General features: G+C 41.5%; 3 protein-coding genes across 4 annotated transcripts; 2 read left to right on the top strand and 1 right to left on the bottom strand.

Annotated features, from left to right (window-relative positions):
- Window positions 1-1,129: 1,129 nt before the first annotated feature.
- On the top strand, window positions 1,130-9,514 carry crlf1b (cytokine receptor-like factor 1b). The gene is made up of 8 exons (XM_068319194.1): window positions 1,130-1,190; window positions 3,253-3,531; window positions 4,220-4,349; window positions 4,517-4,689; window positions 6,199-6,356; window positions 6,758-6,926; window positions 8,530-8,702; window positions 9,442-9,514. Exons 1-8 carry the CDS (start codon window positions 1,130-1,132, stop codon window positions 9,463-9,465), a joined length of 1,167 nt encoding a protein of 388 aa, XP_068175295.1. The 3' UTR covers window positions 9,466-9,514.
- Window positions 9,454-12,985, bottom strand: rex1bd (required for excision 1-B domain containing). Of its 2 annotated transcripts, XM_068320442.1 has the most exons (6): window positions 12,850-12,985; window positions 12,297-12,379; window positions 11,914-12,118; window positions 10,657-10,745; window positions 10,507-10,554; window positions 9,454-9,647 (listed from the first exon to the last, which is right to left on the bottom strand). In XM_068320442.1, the coding sequence occupies exons 1-6, from the start codon at window positions 12,850-12,852 to the stop codon at window positions 9,578-9,580; spliced, it is 498 nt and encodes a 165-aa protein (XP_068176543.1). In that variant the 5' UTR covers window positions 12,853-12,985; the 3' UTR covers window positions 9,454-9,577. The 2 variants fall into 2 exon arrangements, with proteins under 2 accessions (XP_068176543.1, XP_068176544.1); XM_068320443.1 differs by lacking the exon at window positions 9,454-9,647 and having other exon boundaries at window positions 9,695-10,554.
- Window positions 12,986-15,008: 2,023 nt separating this feature from the next.
- On the top strand, window positions 15,009-17,230 carry fam78bb (family with sequence similarity 78 member Bb). Its single transcript, XM_068320441.1, is given in 3 exon segments — window positions 15,009-15,058; window positions 15,060-15,383; window positions 16,708-17,230. Coding segments are annotated over 3 exon segments (897 nt in total).
- The last annotated feature ends 2,128 nt before the right edge of the window (window positions 17,231-19,358 follow it).

Genomic DNA, 19,358 nt, shown 5'->3' with positions numbered 1-19,358 from the left:
TTCAAACTTTGACCCTCAGACAAATCACAAAAATTCAGATAGTCACAACAACAACAAAAAAAAAACAATGACCGTCAGGAAATATGTGATGGGTGATTGGTGAAGATATTTTTCAGAAAATCCAAAATATTTTTAGAAATACTTTGATATGTTCTACATAATGTGTAGAAACATCCACTGATAGTGGTGGTAATGAAATTACTTAAATGTTATACTTTTTGCCATCTTAGTCGAGCATTCAGAGGAACGGATCATTTCCGTCACACGACCAAAAAAAAAGGTGTTTATCACACAAAATTACCAGAATAACCATGTTTTAAAACATTTAATGAAACTTCACATATAGATGTACACAAATCTATAACTACTTATTTTAAGCCTTTAAAAGATAATATTTTCTCATCATCAAGATAACAAATACTTTTTTACAAGTTTTTAAGTTTTTACAAGGCAGACGTGAATCGTAACTGTAACTATATAATTGTCAAAAGTCATAATTATTATGGCGTGTGTGTGTGTGTGTGTGTGTGTGTGTGTGTGTGTGTGTGTGTGTGTGTGTGTGTGTGTGTGTGTGTGTGTGTGTGTGTGTGTGCGTGTGCGTGTGTGGTTAGACACATTCCACAGGGGCCCTAAATCGACATTTTCCAGAGTAAACTATCATTTAATTTTATGAAAAGTTTGTTTGTTTGTTTGCATTCACTGTTAAAGCAATACTTTTTATTATTTTGATCATACGAATAGTTTCTAACAATCCTGAAGAGGAGAAATGGCAGCAGAACAGGAAAAATAGTCTGATGGTAAAAAGTTAAAGAGACTGATTGACATCAAAAGGAATTAAACGGTGATCATGTGTTAATTGCTGGTAGAGGTGAAGGTATGAGATAACAGAATGTTTCGTACAAATCTGGTTTTTAAACAGTTTATGTTTCAACTGGGAGACATAAACTCGTGGCCTTGAATGAGAACAAGGGAGGAGCAAACAGAGGAGTCCTTCAGGAGTCAAAGCAAACCTCCTGTTGTCCTCATTTTGGTCTGACTCTCATTGAGAGTCACCGGCCCAGCGTCAGTTCACCAGTTCACACCCTGGAGCCACAGAGAGAAAGAGGAATATAACTAAGGGAGACAAGTCATGTTTTCCTTCATGTTTCTCCTGCTCATCGTTCCACATCCCACGCTGCTGTCCTCCATATGTAAGTACCACTGCTCCATCGACTGACGCTGCTTCACCTGTGTCTCAGAGTGGGGAAGCGCCTCACCAACAAAAACCACTTCACACTTTCAATCAGCATACACTTCCATCAGGAGTTATCACCCTCCCAGAGTCAGAGGAGCAGATATTCAGGTTCCAGAGCTTCTTGTGAGTGACCCCATGAACAGATGCCTCTGCAACGGTTTACTTTTAAAACACAATATCGATCCACTAGAAAAGACATTTTAATGATCATGTTGTCTGTAGTAGATAGATAGATAGATAGATAGATAGATAGATAGATAGATAGATAGATAGATAGATAGATAGATAGATAGATAGATAGATAGATAGATAGATAGATAGATACTTATTATACCTGGTAAATCTTTATTATTATTACGATAATGTGACTGACTGGATTTTGTACCTACTGGTAAATGGATTTTAAAGAGATATGATGACTATATAATATGAATCTGCTACTATTTTTAAAAGAGAATAACTGAGTAGGGAGAGGAAAGACATTAGTATGTAAACCTAAACATTTGTGGTAATGTCCCATTATGGTTATTCATTTTTATTTTATTTATTTGAATGTGACAAAATTGGAGTACGGTTAGAATTTGACAAGAAATACTTCTGAGTCCAGATTTAAAAAAAAAACAAAAAACAAGTTGTGTTGACATTTTAGTTCAATAATACAAAAAAATTCTTAAAGTAAGAATCAAAACGTGGATCTAGTGGGAAAGTATTGGGAGAACTTAATAAGTTATAAGGCCGTCATATCTGTAAGAAACTAAAATCAGCTGACACGTCAGTCTCACTATAGTTTATGTTTAACCTCCAATAAAAATCTAATATTATCCCTCTACTGTGTGTTGAGAAATATGTAGTATAAATAATTAATCATCTTACAGTTAATGCTTAGAGTAAAGAGCATCAAATTTTTCAACCCTTTATTCACCAAATTAGATTGCACTGCGATCTACTAATGACAAGGTGTAAACAAACACACAAATGAAAAACTAATTGGAGCAGTTTCCAACTAAATAAGCCCAGATGCAGCGACGCCGCCTTAATAAAGAGACGTGATTGTGTACTCAATGATGAATGAGACGACAGCGTCCATTAGACACGGTGCTGCAGTCCTTGATGAGACCAAATGAAATGTTCATCACCTGGAAGAAACACAAGAAAAAACAGTTTTCTCTTCATTCTGAGAAAATGATCAGAAATGAAGAGAAGATGATGCACACGTTGTTTCCTAATGTGTTGAACAGACAGTTATCTCTCCATTTACACATTTCATATTTTAGATGCTCCTGATTCCACTGGAAACATCACTGCAGCACATGTGTTGAATATTCATGCATTTGTCCAACTAGTGCACACTGAATAAAACTTTACACTCAAACCCTAATTTGCCTGTGAGGTAGAAGAGCAGTGGGTTGTGCTCAGACCTGCAGCAGACAGTTTCTCCTGCGCCTCAAACGTTAAGGCGAGACTAAAGTCAAAGAGGGATCCTGGTATGGAAAAGCATTCAAGGCTTTTACTGACAAACCAGGGTGACCTCTCTGACCGATCCCACTGAGGTTCCATAAATCCACTTCATCACTGGGTCATAAAAATACGTGTTGAGCTGCAGCCGCACTCCTACTCATACAATCAGAACAGAACGTTTTCTGGGACGTGGCAAGAAATATGGATGTTGTTCAGAGCCTCAATAAACCAAACTTTCTTAGTTACTTCGGGTGAATGCATGTTATACATAACTGGATAATCAATGAAAACTACAATATCAGTGAAAACCTAGTCTATGTTGTATGATTTGGTGACTTAAATTGCAATGAATGGTAGATTCAGAAATGTATGGAAACAAAGTGACATCTGGTGAAATGATGAGTTCATAGAACAGAATCAAACGCGCTGAAGCTTCCAGAATATGTAAAAAAAAAAAAAATGAATAAATAAAATTCTTTTGACAATCCTCATGGTGTAACAAAACATATCAGGAGCTGTCCTCAGTGTCTGTGGATGAGATGGTTTCACCGTGTTCACAGACGAGGCGGTGATCACCCCCCAGGACCCCGTCCTGAGGATGGGCTCCAGCCTCACAGCCTCCTGCAAGCTGAGCCCCGAGCTGGGCCTCCTCTCCAGCACGCTGTACTGGACACTGAACGGGGAGCGTCTCCCCAGCAGCACCTACAGCGTGGTGACCCCCGACACCCTGAGCGTCACCCTGCACAGACTCAACGGGTCCCGGCAGCAGTCCGGAGACAACCTGGTGTGTCACCGAGCCAACGGACACGTCCTGGCCGGGTCCTGCCTCTACGTGGGCAGTAAGTGAAGTCAATGAGCTGCTGTCGTTTAACTTTCATTCTCTAAAAAAAGGAAGTTTTAAAGGTTAGGGTTCATAAATGGGTTCTTTAAAGGGTCTTAAAATGAAACAAGGCATTGATAATAATAATGAAATTAAATCTAACACCCTCCTTAATCGGTAAGGATGTAAATATGGCCAAATATGAATAATCGAAAAATAATAGTGATAAAATAAATGTAATTAAAAACATTATTGCCCCAAAATCAAATTCAAAACGACCACATTATGTTCCAGAAACATCACATCATATTTGGTTTTTATTTATATTGTACATGATGGGGTTGTGTGATTCATGAATAGTAATTGTTCCCTTAAAGAAACTCTTCGGGTTAACAGAAACATTCAACAGACGTGAAGATGAATTAAGATTTTAAATTTCATTCAAATGCATAAATCTTAATTTTTAATTCTGTCCTGAACTGATTTGGGGAACTTTGAATTGTTACAATGAAATTTTGTGTTTTATTCCTTTCTGATTATCACCAGTCTATAATTATGAGTTATTCATTTGATGGGGGAGAATCTATAAAAGATGAGAAAACAAGCCTCATTATTCTCAACCCACCTTTTATTGATTTCATTGTCTGAAAATGTTGCACGGTCTTACTTTTATTAGTATTATTTTACATTACTTTTCTTTTAAACAGTGCCTCCAGGAAAACCAGTCAATTTGACATGTTGGTCCCGCAACACCAAAGACTTGACCTGCAGATGGAGCCCGGGTGGGCCGGGTGAGACCCACATCCAAACCAAATACAGCCTGAGGTACAAACTGAGGTGAGAGCTCCAGAGCTGCTGACAGATCCCACACAACTCCACTCAGGTGGATTAGCCACACACAGCCACACACACACACACACACACACAGCGTGGAGTGTGTGTGTTGTTTATTTACTGGATTGCACAATAATATAGGTTATTTTGGTGGTTGTGTTTCCGTCCAGGTGGTACGGGACAGAGAAGGAGTGTGAAAACCACAGCGCAGAGAAGCAGCAATATTCCTGCAACATTCCACGCAACCTGGCCCTCTTCACCCCGTACGAGATCTGGGTGGAAGCAGCCAATCAGCTGGGCTCTGCCACCTCTGATGTCACCATCCTGGACATCCTTGATGTAGGTGGGTGAATTCATTTATTTTAAAGGGTTGGTTGCTTTTTTTTTGTTGTTTCTATTTTGGCTCCTCTTACTTAACATCGGTATCTATTTTCTTTCCTATCTTTTCTTTTTCTTCTCTTTTGTCTTATTTCCCATCCTTTCTACGTGAATGTGGATCACCTGAGGCAGCAAAGACATCCTTACCCTACCTTACCAGCTGCTGTAACAGCATTATAGTTTCCGCCTGCGACTCCCAGAGATAAAGTGTCAACTTGTAAAAGTTAACTATGTTCTGGATGTCTCTCTGGTAATGGCTTCCCAGGTTACACAAGAAAATGAGGTTATGCTGGACGAGAACATATTTCTGTTTTTGAAATGCAGTTTATTATCTCTGACTGAGCATCCTCTCCCTCCATTCATCCCTGCTGCTCGCTGGGGAGCAGATAACTTAGAGCTGTGAGTGGGTAGGGAGAGAACAACTAATGTTTCCATATGTATGATGCATTGCACTGCAGACAGAAACAAAACGCTCACAGAGCATTTCTCCTGACTTGATTTTCCTCTTTCGCCCTTGATCTGACTAGCAGAACAAATAAAATACGACCGCTGAAATGCAGAGGCCCACACCAGGATGCTGGTGGAGGATGTTTGGAGCAGGAAACACGACTTTACAAGACAGTTAATAAGCTGGCTTTTGTCTCTCCTGTTGCCGTTCCCTTTGTTTTCTTTTTCCCCTCATTTTTCTTTCTTTATTTCTTTACTTTGTCCGTTTGCAAACTTTTATTGTGGTGAATAAAATGTTGAGGATTGACTGAGGAACTACAGACTGAACGCTCTGCACTGGGCAGGAACTTTTTTGTGGATTTAAATTTAAAGTCAGGAACATCTTTATGAGGTGACAGGCTTCTGGAAAAACAAGTTTGTTCTATGTGGTTACTACTTGCTTAGGAAGAAATTCAAATTTAACAATTAGCACCAACTTGTAGAATTTACTGTCATTTGCATGTCTATATACCGTATTAACCTACGAGAGCTGAGAACTATTCCCACCAATAATAATAAAATACTAACAAGATCATTATAATTGTAATTGTAATTGTAATTGTAATTATAATTATAATTATAATTATAATTATAATTATAATTATAATTATAATTATAATTATAATTATAATTATAATTATAATTATAATTATAATTACAATCACAATCACAATTACAATTACAATTATAATTATTATTATTATTATTATTATTATTAATAATAATAATAATAATAATAATAATAATAATAATAATAATAATAATACATGGAGGGTTGTATATGCTTTAACAACATGTCGAGACAGAAAGAGACCGACCTTTGATGCTTTACTTAAATAAATGTAGTTATAGCATAAACCCAACTTGTGTTTGACTCTATAGAGACATCCTTTTTCTGCCCTCAGTGCTTTAGTACTTATTCATTCATTCTTAAACATGTTGTATTGTTTGTACTCAAACTGTTCACTGCTGGTCTTCTACCCTTCAGTGACGACTGACCCTCCGGATGACGTGCAGGTGAGTCGTGTTGGCGACCTGGAGGACCAGCTGACGGTCCGTTGGGCGAGCCCCCCCGAGCTCAAGGACATCCTGTTCAAGGCCAAATATCAGATTCGCTACAGACTAGAGGACAGCAGTGAATGGAAGGTGATTCACACCCCCTGACACACAAGACTTCATACACTCCTCTGCAGCTACGGTGCCTTAGAAAGATTGGAGGCGCAGCCCTAAGTGCTGTCTCATGTGTGCTTTTATTGTAAATCAGATGATACTCGAGTACTCCACTGGTGCTTGTGCTGCTTTTCTGGTAAACTCTTGAAAGCTGGCTCTGATCCACAGGTGAAGAAGGAGCTCTTGAAAAACTCCTCTGATACCTTCCACCCACAGCTGTCTGATGTTTGTTCTTTGCTGTGTAGGTTCATACTGGGCGTCTTTGAATTCTGGATTCACTGTTGGATGAGAAGATTAAGCAACTTGAGTTGATATAAAATTTGTAAAAAGGAGGATTTTTTTTTACACTTCCTGTGATTGTGTGTCTCTTTTCTCAGGTGGTAGACGATGCTGGTAACCAGACGTCCTGTCGGCTGGCAGGCCTCCAACCCAGGACCATCTACTTTGTCCAGGTGAGGTGTAATCCAGTGGGCATCTTTGGCTCCAGAAAGGCCGGTATCTGGAGTGACTGGAGCCACCCGGCTGCTGCCTCCACGCCAAGCAGTGGTGAGTAACTTCAACTTCATCCAACTTGAAATAATAACGAACCATAACGCAAGACTGAAGGAACATGAATCCAAACCGCTTAAAAAAAACCCCAAAAAAACTCCCAAATGTCTGTGAAGCACACAAATCTTGACCATTTGTTCCTTTCTAATAATCCAACATTTCATTGCCCAATTAAAGCCAGAAAAACAACGTTGTTATCCCTGTTTCAACATCCTGAATGAGGAGATCCAAACCGCATGTGACCCAGGACAAGTCAGACATCAATGGGCTGCGTACCTTGATAGGGATCTCCCAGCAGCAGATTAGAGGGAGCTGCACGGAGCCAGGGGGACATTTGATAGATTTTGGTTGTTGGCTTCAAAGATTGATCAAGTAAATAAGCTGGTTGTCTGTCCGCCGCGCTCACAGGGCCTATAAAGCCTGAGTGGAAGCAGGTTTGAGAGCAGGCGGAGCAGATAATGACTTACATGGGTTATGTGGCTTTACTTCCTCAGTGGAGGAAGTCGTTATCGGGCTCTGCTGCTCGTCATGAAGAATCGACTGCAGCAGACTTCTGACTGTCAGTCACCTTTCCTCCCCCAGAGTCGTGTTTTAACTCCACGGGTAGTGCTGAGAACAGGAGCTTTCTCCTTTGCATGAAACTATTGATGTAAATTTAAAAAATTTAAAAATGTAGACGTGAGTGACTGGAAACGTAGAGGGTGAGAGACATGATTTGAGTGTCTGTAGCCTGAGTTGTGACGGGCATTAAATGCAATTTTTTGCACTTGGCTAAACAACAATTAACTGAATGAATCAAGCATCACATATTTAACACCAAGGGAAGAATTTCATCGAGGAAATAAAGCCAGAAAGGGACGAGGCACTCAGAGACTGCAACACCCCTGAATTCAAAATTTTACCTTGACCTACTTTCATAGGTCAGGGTCATTTAATAAAATATCCATGATCCAACATGTAACTGGTGAATTCTGGGGTCATGAGGTTTCAGAGATGTGTGCCTAAAAAGGTGTCAAACTGAATGTGTGACCTTGACCTAGTTTTTCAAGGTCGAGGTTGTGATCTAATTTTCAGCCCCTTTCCTCCCTGAATATAATTCCTTTTGTTTCGTCTTTCTATCTTATCTGGTTCCTGAGATATGTGCAAAAATATCTCGGGATAGAAAATATCTGACCATAGATCAAAACTACTTTGAAAACTGCTTTGATTTATGGTTACGGGACGTAACTATTGAAGCCATTGCTGCACCCCCCCCACCCCCCACCCCCTCGATTCAGCCCTTGTTGCTGACACCATTCCATCCCTAATGATTAATCCCAGACAGGTTGTGTGGATGGATCTGCATCCCAGAGCAGGTAGCTCTGCTGCAGAGGAGAGCCTGCCATCATGACCTCACAGATGATGTCATCGCTTAGGCAGGGTCACCTCAGTATAAAGTTTCATCCTCAAAGCCAGCACTGAAGAACAATGTGAAATATTATTAGTTTTATTGCATTTTAACAGGAAGTTCCAACAGGTCACTAGCTTGTACTATAACCTTGACGGTTTCCTCTCTCTCTCCTCCTCCTCCTCCTCCTCCTCCTCCTCACCTCCCCCACAGAGCGGATGCAGAGCCGCTCCTGTGACACCAAGCAGAATTCCACCCTGCGTCGGGAACTCAAGCAGTTCTTTGGCTGGCTCCGCAAACACACGTACGGCCACAGCGGCGTGTCCATCAAGCTGTACGACCAGTGGAGGGTGTGGCTGCAGAAAACACACAAGACACACAACCAGGTAGGTAAGAACAACCCCCTCCCCGCCTCTGTTCACCATCTCAGCCGAGCTGCAAACAGTCACTGCTGCCTTCAAGTCTCCAGCTGAATTTCTGACCCCGCTTTTGTCATGCAATGTGGTCAGAATTCCTTTTCTTTAGAAACACAAAGAGGACTGATTCTCTTGAAGCGGCTCTGGGAAGTTTCAAACGAGACTTGATGATCAGGTAAAATATGTGGTTTTGAAATGGGATCATACCAGTAGATATGCATTCTGATTTTATTACACTTTTGAACGATGTAGACTTCTGATCTCCACGCGATGACCACAACAAAGAGACATGGATATAAATTTGTTTTCTTCTGACATGAGGAGTCCCTTTCACAAGAGACACTGAGGCCGAATGGCACGCAGAGCCCCACCATCATCTGCTCTCATGTGACTGAGAAGTTTGGATTCGTTCAGCTACGAATCAGTCCTCAAACTACCAGAATCCTTCACCTGATCCAGTTCGTTTAGCAGTTCTTTTAAGCCACCTGAAAAACATCTGTGCTCACAAACTGTGACAGATTCTCATTGATTACCTCAAGAGAGATGTAGCGGTGGGCTCAAGGAGGAACGAGTCAGAGAACAAGACAGACGATGCAAAGAAAAACGAGAGCAAAGTGTCAGAGAATTTTATATGTGCTGATGGTGGATTATGTTGGATTATCTCACTGATTTATTGTCCCAACGTGAATTGTCTGCTTTCGATTTTCAGATTCCGCAAGACTATAATTCATAGTGCAGCTGTGCTGCGGTGATGCTGGTGTTCCGGAGAAACTCTGACAGATAACTGGCCCCCAGGGCCCGACGCCCTGCCAGGGGGACACTGCAGTGTTTGTTCAGTCTTGAGATTACAGGGAAGAGACCATACACCCCTTTTCTGCAATTTCTGACAGCCCATTCTGTTTATGAGATCCTCTTCTGCAAACACAAATAATCCATCATTTAGTAACTGGACATTTTTTTGTGGAAGCAGTTATTGTAGAACAAGAATATATTTAGAACCTTAAACTTAGTGTTCCCAGTCAAGAAATATTTTTGTAACTTCTTCTGGAAGGGACCCTTTTAACAAATTCTGGAGCTAGATGATAATCCATCATCACCACCATCATGAAAAGATACGGTTCAAAGGTCGTCCCATGAGCCATTAGCTATGTCTATATTAATCAAAATCCACTCAGATCTTTTTGTATAACTCTGTTAACAGATTTGTGAAATCCTCCATGTGCTGTCTGAGCCATCTTAAATGTTGTATCTCATACAGTAAATGTAGACGAGCAAGAAAACGTGTATTAAAATTTACATTACAGTCCAGTTAATTTCTGTTGTTGCACCACAAACGTCTCTGTGAAGCAACGTGAAAATGTCACGAACGGTCACAAGTTGAATGTGTATCAAAATGTTTTTTATTAAAAATACAATTCATTAAGTAAATAAAGATCACTGGATGAGCCTCCAATAATTACTTGACATCTGAGAAGTTACAGACGATCACAACGTGAACACAAGTTGTATTTCATTGCTTCTTCTTTTTTTCTGATACATTAATTAACAGAAACACACGACGACAGAATGAAAAACGTCCCCCTGGTGAAAAAAGACTGCGGCAGCCAGCAGGGTGGGGTCAGTGGGGGATCAATAAGTGCAGCAGAGAACACCACGATGGAAGCTGCAGCTTCTGTCAGCTTCACTCTGGTGATGTAAGAGGTTGGCTGTAGGAGCCTCCTGGGACCCCCCCCAACCCCCACCCTCCCTTCAATCACACTCTTCAGAGTCATACTTAAAGTCCTGCATGATCTCACTCAGAGCCTCTTTGTTCTTGATGATCCTGGATAAGAAATGAGGCCAGAAACACAAGACATTTATGAAAATCAGTTTGGTTCTATTGAATTGAGATAAATCAGAAATCCTGGGGTGGGGGGGTTCTTACTCGTGCTTGATCTCCCTAATCTTTTCCTGACAGTCTTCATCCTCTGGGTGATCCTGGGCCTGCTGCCTGACCAGCTGCAGTTTGGCTGTCTGTTGAGAAGGAACAGGATGGAATTAATGCGAAACAATCATCAGTGGACAAATAACAGGAGACAGGAGGAAGTCTTAAGATAATAGGAACTCTGTGACATGGCTTGAAGAAGACTTATTAAAACAGTAGCATGTAACTTCACACATAAGTACCAGGGGTGACATAAAGAAGTTGAGAGACATTCTGCCAATATCAGCTCTCTAAAGAAACACTTGACAAACACCGTAACAGCATTAAATGACTTGAACTGCAATCAATGCTCGCTGACAAGTGGGCACAAAAAAATGTAAAAACCATCACCAGTTACACTCACGGACAGTTTTCTCATTGCCTTCCATTATTCATGCCTCAAACATTTTGGACTTGAGCTGCCATGAAAACAGACTCAGCGAGCGATGAGCATCAATATGGAAAACACTCAACTTGCAGAAGAACTCTGACCCCGTGTGGTGAGAAAGTGGAACTGTCAAAAACTCATCCCATCATCTACACCAGTCATTGGTTACGCCAATATCATTGGATCATTGAGGGATTTGAAGGGATTCTTCTTGAAGGTTGGAAACGAGAACTGCTATTCCTTTAGACCAGAGACCAATATCAACATTAAACTTCATTCATACAGAACAAAACTATGCAAATGGTGAGAAACTGTTCCAAATTTATCACAGTTGGGAAGACTCAATTGAACATTGCTTATTATTTACTTGATTGTGTTAGTCTTATACACATATGTTACTGTAATTCAGTGTCTGATGGGCAGAGTTCTTGATTCATCTATTACTATGGTCATTTCCATCTCTTAACCCGATATATTTTGTTCGCACAAGAGTCCTGTGCCAAAATGTAACTGCATTTGTAGAAGATGTAATAAAGGGTTTGTTCTCGTACTTTAATAGAACCACCATGGTACGGATTTTGACAGACGAGCAGATTGACTTACGAGTTCAGTCACAGAACAAGTAAACTCGTACCTCAAGGTACTTTTATTATCAGAAATCTCCAGTCTGTCTCTTTAACACCTTCTTTTGTTATACAATCAGTGAATATTGTTGAAATATAGCCAGAGCAGTGTTAAGTCAAAGTAAACAAGAATCTCATATTATAAAACTATTCCTGACATCATTCTATCACATCGCAATTGTTGAACTCCAACGAGAGTTTGCTTACCAGTTCAAGTTTCTGCTTTTCTTTGCTCTGCAGATTTTCAATGTGCTCTGAAAGATCTGGCCGCTCAAACTCACGGTTCAGCCTCTCCTTGAGCTCAAGAACCTCTTTGGAGATGCCAGAGAAGGCTTGTGTCACCTCATGGACCAGCTGCCTGTAGTGGTCAAAGTCATAATGGGGCCCCGTCCTCAAGTAAGCCTCGTGTCCTCTGGAAGGCAGCACCAAGAAATACACAAGCTCAAACTAATAGGCATATAATTCAATCATATACATAAATGTGTCTGACATGAGGAACAATGGTAGAGGACAGTAGAAAATTACACTGTGTGTACAGCTGCATACGAGTATCTAAGAGTGCTGGAGGTAATTTCTAAATCCAAACGCACTCTTCAAAGAGCTGGTACGTCTCCACCCGCTCAGACTGAAGCTGATAAAACCTCTGGATCAGCGCTCTGAAGTCTGCAGGAACCTGCAGGGAGGAAATCACATTAAAAGAAGTTACCTAATGTGGACATGGATGAGATGCTTCTGTGATGAGATTAAAACAGGACAAATTCCAGAAAGCTGTGAACCCCTGTCTGATGAAGCTGCTGCTAGCCTGATGCAGGTGCTTTTGGGGACACGAATAGTAGAGTTACTATTATAGTTCCTACTAACGCGGATATTTATTTTATTGTATTATTGATAGTTTGAAACAAACAGTAACACTAAGGCAGCTTGAACTGTAACGATTTGTGATTTAATAAACACATTAATAGATTATCGATTTAAATTCTACAATAATATTTTATTTATTATAAAACACTACACCTGCCTGGTAGTAAATAAAATAAAGGCCTGTGGAATGACTTTTAGCTACAGCAAGTTAGCTTAGCTGAGTCCATGCTGAGGTTCTGAGGCGCTGGGATGCTTTACTGTAAGACAAAATCAAACACTCACCATCCTGATCTAGCAGGAAATTCTGTCGCTGAGTTCCCACAGTCTATAACAGCGACATGTATGTGTTTATATTCACACAGGGACGTGGATTCTCTTCTGAGTGTACAAACAGCAGCCTGGAGTATATAAAGCGGAAGTGACTACATTTGGCAGCGGAAGTGACTATTTTTCAAAATAAAGTGGCTTGAACGATCGCAGTTCCGGATGTCGCCTTTATCGACGAAAAGATAAAATATAATGAATAAAACCCCCGTCTTGTCTTTGCATTGTCTAAACGAGATGTTTATTATTAGTGCTGCATTCGATATAGCATTTTCCTGTTTGGCATGCTAAAATTTAACGTTCTCCTAAGGTTTTGCTAATTATCCCTGAGTTTGAGTGCTATGGAAAATCTAGTTGTTCACAATATAGATGACAAGTGACAGGCAAAAATAAATAAATAAAAAGCTTATGCCGTTTTTGTTTTCCCTTAAGGGCAAATAGCAGTTGCATTCTAGTTTTTGAAAGGGAAGTGAAATGACAATAGATTGTCTTTTGTTCTGTGTGTGTGCATGTGCGTGCGTGTATGCGTGTGTTTGTGCGTGTGTGTGTGTTGAATCTTAAGTTAAGTTGTGTATTAGTTGTTGGTTATTCATTAACTATTAAGCAGTCTAACATCCAAAGTGATGTTGTTCATTGTGATAGTGTCGTTAGTTCTTGAAATACCAACACATAACCAGTTAAGTCATATTTATTTTTCTTATAACTCATGTCATCAGTGTATCTGACGTCAGTAAACATAGAGTGATCACAAACTTTGACCTCACATTTCTACAGCCACACACAACAAAATAGTCGCACCACAAGGTCCATTTTTCAGAGCTTTCAATTACTATATTCCCTTTATCTATGTCGAGTATTTAAACCTGCATAGAGGAAGAACCACTAAAGTTTAAAATGTTAATTACAGTATAATAGATCAAACTCCACCTCATGGATTGTGTTCATACACCGTCCTGATTGTTTAGGGAAGACTTTTATTTTGAAAGCATACGTTCGATACAGCATCAGCTGACAGCCCTGAACCAATCAGCTGTCTACACAAACAAATCCTCCACCTAAACGTCAATTTAACAATTATATGTATTGTTTAAATTAATTTACATCGACATAGGCCCTTATATTTATTAATCACCGCTCAGCCAAACGTTTTCAAATATAATTCCTGAGTTGCAGAATAAAAACCTGACTCGTTGCTTCTTTCCTTGCAGCCCATTTAATAAAAACCTAAAACCTTTACTCTGAAAGAATATATACTGAATTGTCCTGATGAGGTTACAAAACACTTTTTTCCAACATGGTGGAAAGTAGGTCGTAAAACTACTAGTGTGCAAACACTCCCACGCCTCCGGTGTCCCTCCGCCGCTCATTGGGCCGTTCAGCATCTTCAGCACCAGTGAGGCTGAACAGCGACGCACAGCCGCGCAGCTTCCATCATGTCAGGACGCGCAGCCGGACGCGGAGCCGGACGCTGCCCGCTGCACAACATTACTGACAGGACTTCTTTTTTAAAGCTCTGATCTCATTTCACTCCCAACCTGACAGCCGCTGCATTTGCAACCGGATGTCGGTCTGGTTGTGATCGAGGTGTGTGTCGTCTCACTCTGCAGGAGGAGGACGCTTTTTCTTTTTTTTCTTCATCAGATGCTCGGACACTCCAATTTTGTTTGTTTCACTCATCGAGTCAACAACAGTAATGACGAACAATAACGCTCGTCTTACAGGCAGGAGCACCATCCCATGCACACTGCGGCATCCACAAGCCTACCCGCCCGACCACCGGGTCCCCCTGCCGGCGCGCCGGTGTCCGCCGGTCCCCCGACGCCTCTTGTGACATGACAGCTCGGGGAAGGAAGAAGAAGATCAAAGGTTACGGGCTTTCATGTGATGGTTTATTGATGCCCGCAGGTCGTTTCTCTTACCTCCTGAGGGGTCAGTCCACGCGGTTGGTCACCGGTCAGCACCGCTGGAGGTCGTCGATTTGGCCGTGGCCCAGTTCGGGCGCAGGTCGCTGCTGTCACACCGGATTCCGGTCTCCCTGGACCCACTGAAGCCTTATTGTGATTCGGATTTGGGCCTACAGAGTGGTAGCACCCACCTTTGCCTTACAGCTTCATCTGATGCACGGCCTCATAGTGTCGGTAGAGCTCGAATCCCGCTCAGCTGTGCCGCTCCAAGCCCGTCAGGCTCCCTCGGCTGTTCCTGACCATCACATTTACATGCAGAGCCATGGGCTGCATCCAGAGCATAGCCTGTAACAAATCACGAATCAAACGTGACAACATCGTAGTGTACGACCTGTTCGCCACCATCGATCACTGCCCGACTGTCATTGAGGAGAACTCTCCCATAGTACTTCGATATAAGACGCCCTATTTCAAAGCCTCGGCCCGGATTGTGATGCCCGCTATTCCGCGTAATGAGACATGGGTGGTGGGCTGGATCCAGGCGTGCACACAGATGGAATTTTACAATACCTATGGAGACGTCGGCATGTGAGTTCCCTCTAATGTCACCCTGTATCCCCCAATGCACCCCTAAGACGAGCTGTCAGTCAGAATAAAAACGTTTTGCATGTTCTGCATGATTATAACTCATGACATCCAAGAAAACCCTTGCATGCACACCGCTTGTTCATACGTTACAGCAATGTTATAACGCGTGTGTGCATCGCACAGAGTTGCATAAACGAGCATTTGTGCGCGCAGCAGGTTAACTGCGCTCCTCAGCCTCCTTCATTCAAACGCCCACCGACAGATTCCGTTCCTGTGACTTTGGCACCTATAGAAAAGCTGCTATTAAAGGAACTGAACAAGTTGATGCTCTCACACTCAATTTGTATCCTTCAGTACGTCCCTATGATACACACTCAGGCCTGTAATCTGGAGGACATATGTGAGGGGGTGTTGGATCCTGCTGAGTTTAGGGTATCTAGGTTTAGACTGTCATGTCAGCAGATTATATAAAACTAACTAAAAAAGATGTGAGATGGTCATCAGATGACAAAAACAGCTGGGAGAAACAAAGACATGTAAATCCACTGACACACTGAACAACTAGATATCATGTGCGAGCAGCTGTTTCAGTCTAGTTCGGTGTTTGTATCTGGATAGTAGTTTTTAAGCCTTTCTGAGACAATCCTGATTCTTCTGATATTTCCATAATGAACAGAAAATCACAACTCTTCATACTCCAGAATAAAGTGTGCAGAGAGTCTTTCATTTAAATTCAAATAAAAGAGTTGTCTCATAAAATGTAACTCCCCCAACCTGACAGACAGCTCAATTATTGGTACATTATGGTTTCACACTGTGAAAGTGTGACTGACACTATAATTTGGTCTATTTTTGTTTCAGTTCATCATTTAATCTAAAAATGTCGAAAGATAATTGTATAAGAAAAAGGGATATATTTCCAAAAATATGACGCATTGAATTTGCTGAAATAAAAAGAAGTCTATCAGTCTATTAGAAAGTAATAATACTAAAAATATCTATTGGGTTATTTCAGAGCAAGTTAACAATCAAAGTTATTAGTAATCAAATGGTAGAATATGACAAATTGTAACTCTTTAAAACACATGTGTCAAACTCAAGGCCCGGGGGCCAAATGTGGTCCAACACATCATCTTATGTGGCCCGCGAGTGTACACAAGCTCAGAGTGTCTAAAATAAATAAGTCTAAAGCATGCTTTGACCAGAAACTACATTTCCCATAATGCAGTAATTCATCCCATTTTAACGCTGATAAAAACGGTGGGTGTGAACAAAGTTAATGTCCTAACTTGTGTCCAGGCTCACACTGTCTGTCTCCTGTCAGGTCCAGCTGGGAGCTCCCTGAGCTACGAGAAGGTCTGGTGAGGGCAATCAGCGATTCGGACGGCGTGAGCTACCCCTGGTACGGAAACACCACAGAGACCGTTACCATAGTGGGCCCAACCTCCAAACCATCCCGCTTCATAGTTAGCATGAATGACAATTTTTATCCCAGCGTCACCTGGGCCGTCCCAGTCAGTGAATCTAACACACCCTTACTAACAAACATCAAAAGGGACCAGAGCTTCACCACCTGGCTGGTGGCACTCAACACCACATCCAGGGAAAAGATTCTGCTCCACACCATCAAGTGGAGGATGAGGGTTGACATCGCAGTGGATCCGTCCCTGCCTTTAGGCTCCAGGGCCAGGCTGGTGGGCCGGGTCCACCAGGACCAGCCCCGGGTGCTGACGCGCATGGAGCCCATTCCTTCTAACTCCATGGGTAGGCCCAACGCCAACGACGCCCAAGTTCTGATGTGGAGGCCGAGGAGAGGACCTCCACTTGTTGTCATACCACCCAAGTAGAGCCCTGAGAACACCTGATTGGTCATTTATTACATCACATCATAGTGGGACCTCTTCTACAGTGAACGTCAAACAAGAAGAAAAAAGACAGATAGAACGAGGATCTGTAATCAAAATGAGACGTCAACTGTCACCGGCACAAATCAGAGTCGCAGTCTTGTGGTGTGTTCAATCCTGAGGGGACAGCTGCCTTAATTCCCCAACGCTGCCTTTGATGCTCCAGGAAGTATGTGGGTCTCTCATCTGGTGCTGTTGGGTATCCAGGTCTTCTCTTCAGCCCAGCGCAACTGAGCACAGCTAATGTTGAAAACCTACCATTAGTGCTGGGATGTGAAGCAAACCTGTTCCGTAGCTACTCAGGCCCAGAAAGAAGTGATTAGGCCTAAATCTAGACCCCGTGTACGGAGATTGGTCCCGGCCCACCCTGTGCTGTACAGTAAGGTGCTGCATGAGAGCTGAACCAAGGAGAGGTGCCACAGGTCCAATGAGGACGGTGCTGCTGAGGGCTTTATTCATTGTGGACAGAGATAATATCAGCAGAAATGTTTGTGGATGATTTGCTTTTAGAGATGATACAAGCGTGGGTGCGCAGGCATGTGTTCACGTGTTTATGGTTGTGTGTTTTTTATGATGGAGCCCCAGGGTTGGGTCCGGGCTCACCGCTTCGCCACACCAGAACTGCCTCACACTCTCGCACACATACACACCAGGGGCCTCATTTTGTGTTTATGCTACAGAATGTGTAATTTCAGAAACAGAACAATCATCAGCCTCCATGCATCTTCAGTGAATCGCTGCTTTTTTAAGCATCACGGTAAATGCAGAAATCTTGAATTTGGCATTTTGCACTCTATTTGTGCTTAAATGAATTTATGAAGCAGGATATTTTTTCAGATGACCACTTCATCCAAGCTGCAGACCTCCTCACTCCCTGCCTTGTGACAGCCAGCATTGCCTGAGTTGATAACAGCCTTCTGCAGTAAAAAGGGATTTTATCTTTCATATGTCCCATGTGATTAGATTTAAAAAGCAACTTCATTTTAGAAGTTAAAAAATAGGTGTGGATTCAGTTTGTCTGCACAAAAACACTTTTTTGTCTCTAGTGTGTGATATTTAGAAATACAGATTGTAGTGGAAGACAATTAAGAAGTCAGTTCACTCAAATTAAAAAATGACTCACTTTTAGAAATCAGTCACAAAACATTGGGTCTATTTGTCTGAGTCCAATATCTGTTATTGATACATGCACCACCCAACAAATATAAAAGAGATGAATGAAATTTCTTCAGAGATTGCAGCTTTAAAAAATTTTAAAGTCTGCAGCCAAAAAAATAAGTTTATGGGACTGCACTAAACACAGCGGTGCTCCCAGCCTCAGAAGTTGGTGAAAGACAAGTTGGGGAACTACAAGTACTCCATATTTTCTATGTCGCAAAGTCTATCAGAAGCTGAGATGTTTTTTCATCTTCAACAGATGGAACGATCAACAGACCAGCACTTCCACCTCTAAAGCATTAAAGAGAAAAAACCCCATAAAATAGTCTGACAATGTCATGATTTTCAAAAGACGAGCTGAGACGGAAACCTTGAATCTATTTAGCCAAATTTAGTCACATTTCCTTCACCTCCATCACATCTGTCAGCCTGAAGTAGTGTTGAAATGAAAGCGGCAAGTAGCGCTGAACAAGCCCTGATGACCTCATATCTGTGGAGGCATGCGGTGGTCGTGACCTTTTAACAATCACCAGTCCGTAAACACAGCTCTGATTTTTATGTATTTTGCACAACGAAGGAATTAGATAATCAGACTTTTTGTCCCCTATGTTGCAAAAACTACAAAAATCATTGAAGTAATGATTACTTTCATTACAAGAAAGTAGTGAAAATCAAATGTTTGCCAGACAGCTTACTTCTTGTGGCCAATAGGGGGTGCTATGACTTTGACTCCTTGTATGAACATAAACGCTGTCTATCGTCATACCAGGACCTCTGTTAAACCATTTAGAGATTTAGAAATGTATTTGAGACTAAAAAAATTCCCCAAAGTACCATAGCTTTCAACAAACTCTGCATTTTACCAACTTTTCACCTTTAAGTTGTTAAGACTGTATTCATTTTCTGTATATTC

The sequence above is a fragment of the Antennarius striatus genome, chromosome 7 (assembly GCF_040054535.1).
Source record: "Antennarius striatus isolate MH-2024 chromosome 7, ASM4005453v1, whole genome shotgun sequence".
Classification (NCBI taxonomy): Eukaryota; Metazoa; Chordata; class Actinopteri; order Lophiiformes; family Antennariidae; genus Antennarius; species Antennarius striatus.
Note: the sequence above shows the minus strand (reverse complement) of the source record. Positions and strands in the feature narration are given on the sequence as shown.

What these genes read in the sequence shown, in the direction of transcription:
- rex1bd (XM_068320442.1), bottom strand. An exon ending in AAAAGCAGAAACTTGAACTG is followed by an intron (nt 10,746 to 11,913) that starts GTAAGCAAACTC and finishes CCTTCTCAACAG; the next exon opens with ACAGCCAAACTGCAGCTGGT. An exon ending in GAGATCATGCAGGACTTTAA is followed by an intron (nt 9,648 to 10,506) that starts GTATGACTCTGA and finishes TTGTGTTTGCAG; the next exon opens with AAGAGGATCTCATAAACAGA.
- crlf1b (XM_068319194.1), top strand. Translation starts at nt 1,130, where the DNA reads ATGTTTTCCTTCATGTTTCTCCTGCTCATCGTTCCACATCCCACGCTG. An exon ending in AGCCTGAGGTACAAACTGAG is followed by an intron (nt 4,350 to 4,516) that starts GTGAGAGCTCCA and finishes GTTTCCGTCCAG; the next exon opens with GTGGTACGGGACAGAGAAGG. An exon ending in CACACAAGACACACAACCAG is followed by an intron (nt 8,703 to 9,441) that starts GTAGGTAAGAAC and finishes TTCGATTTTCAG; the next exon opens with ATTCCGCAAGACTATAATTC.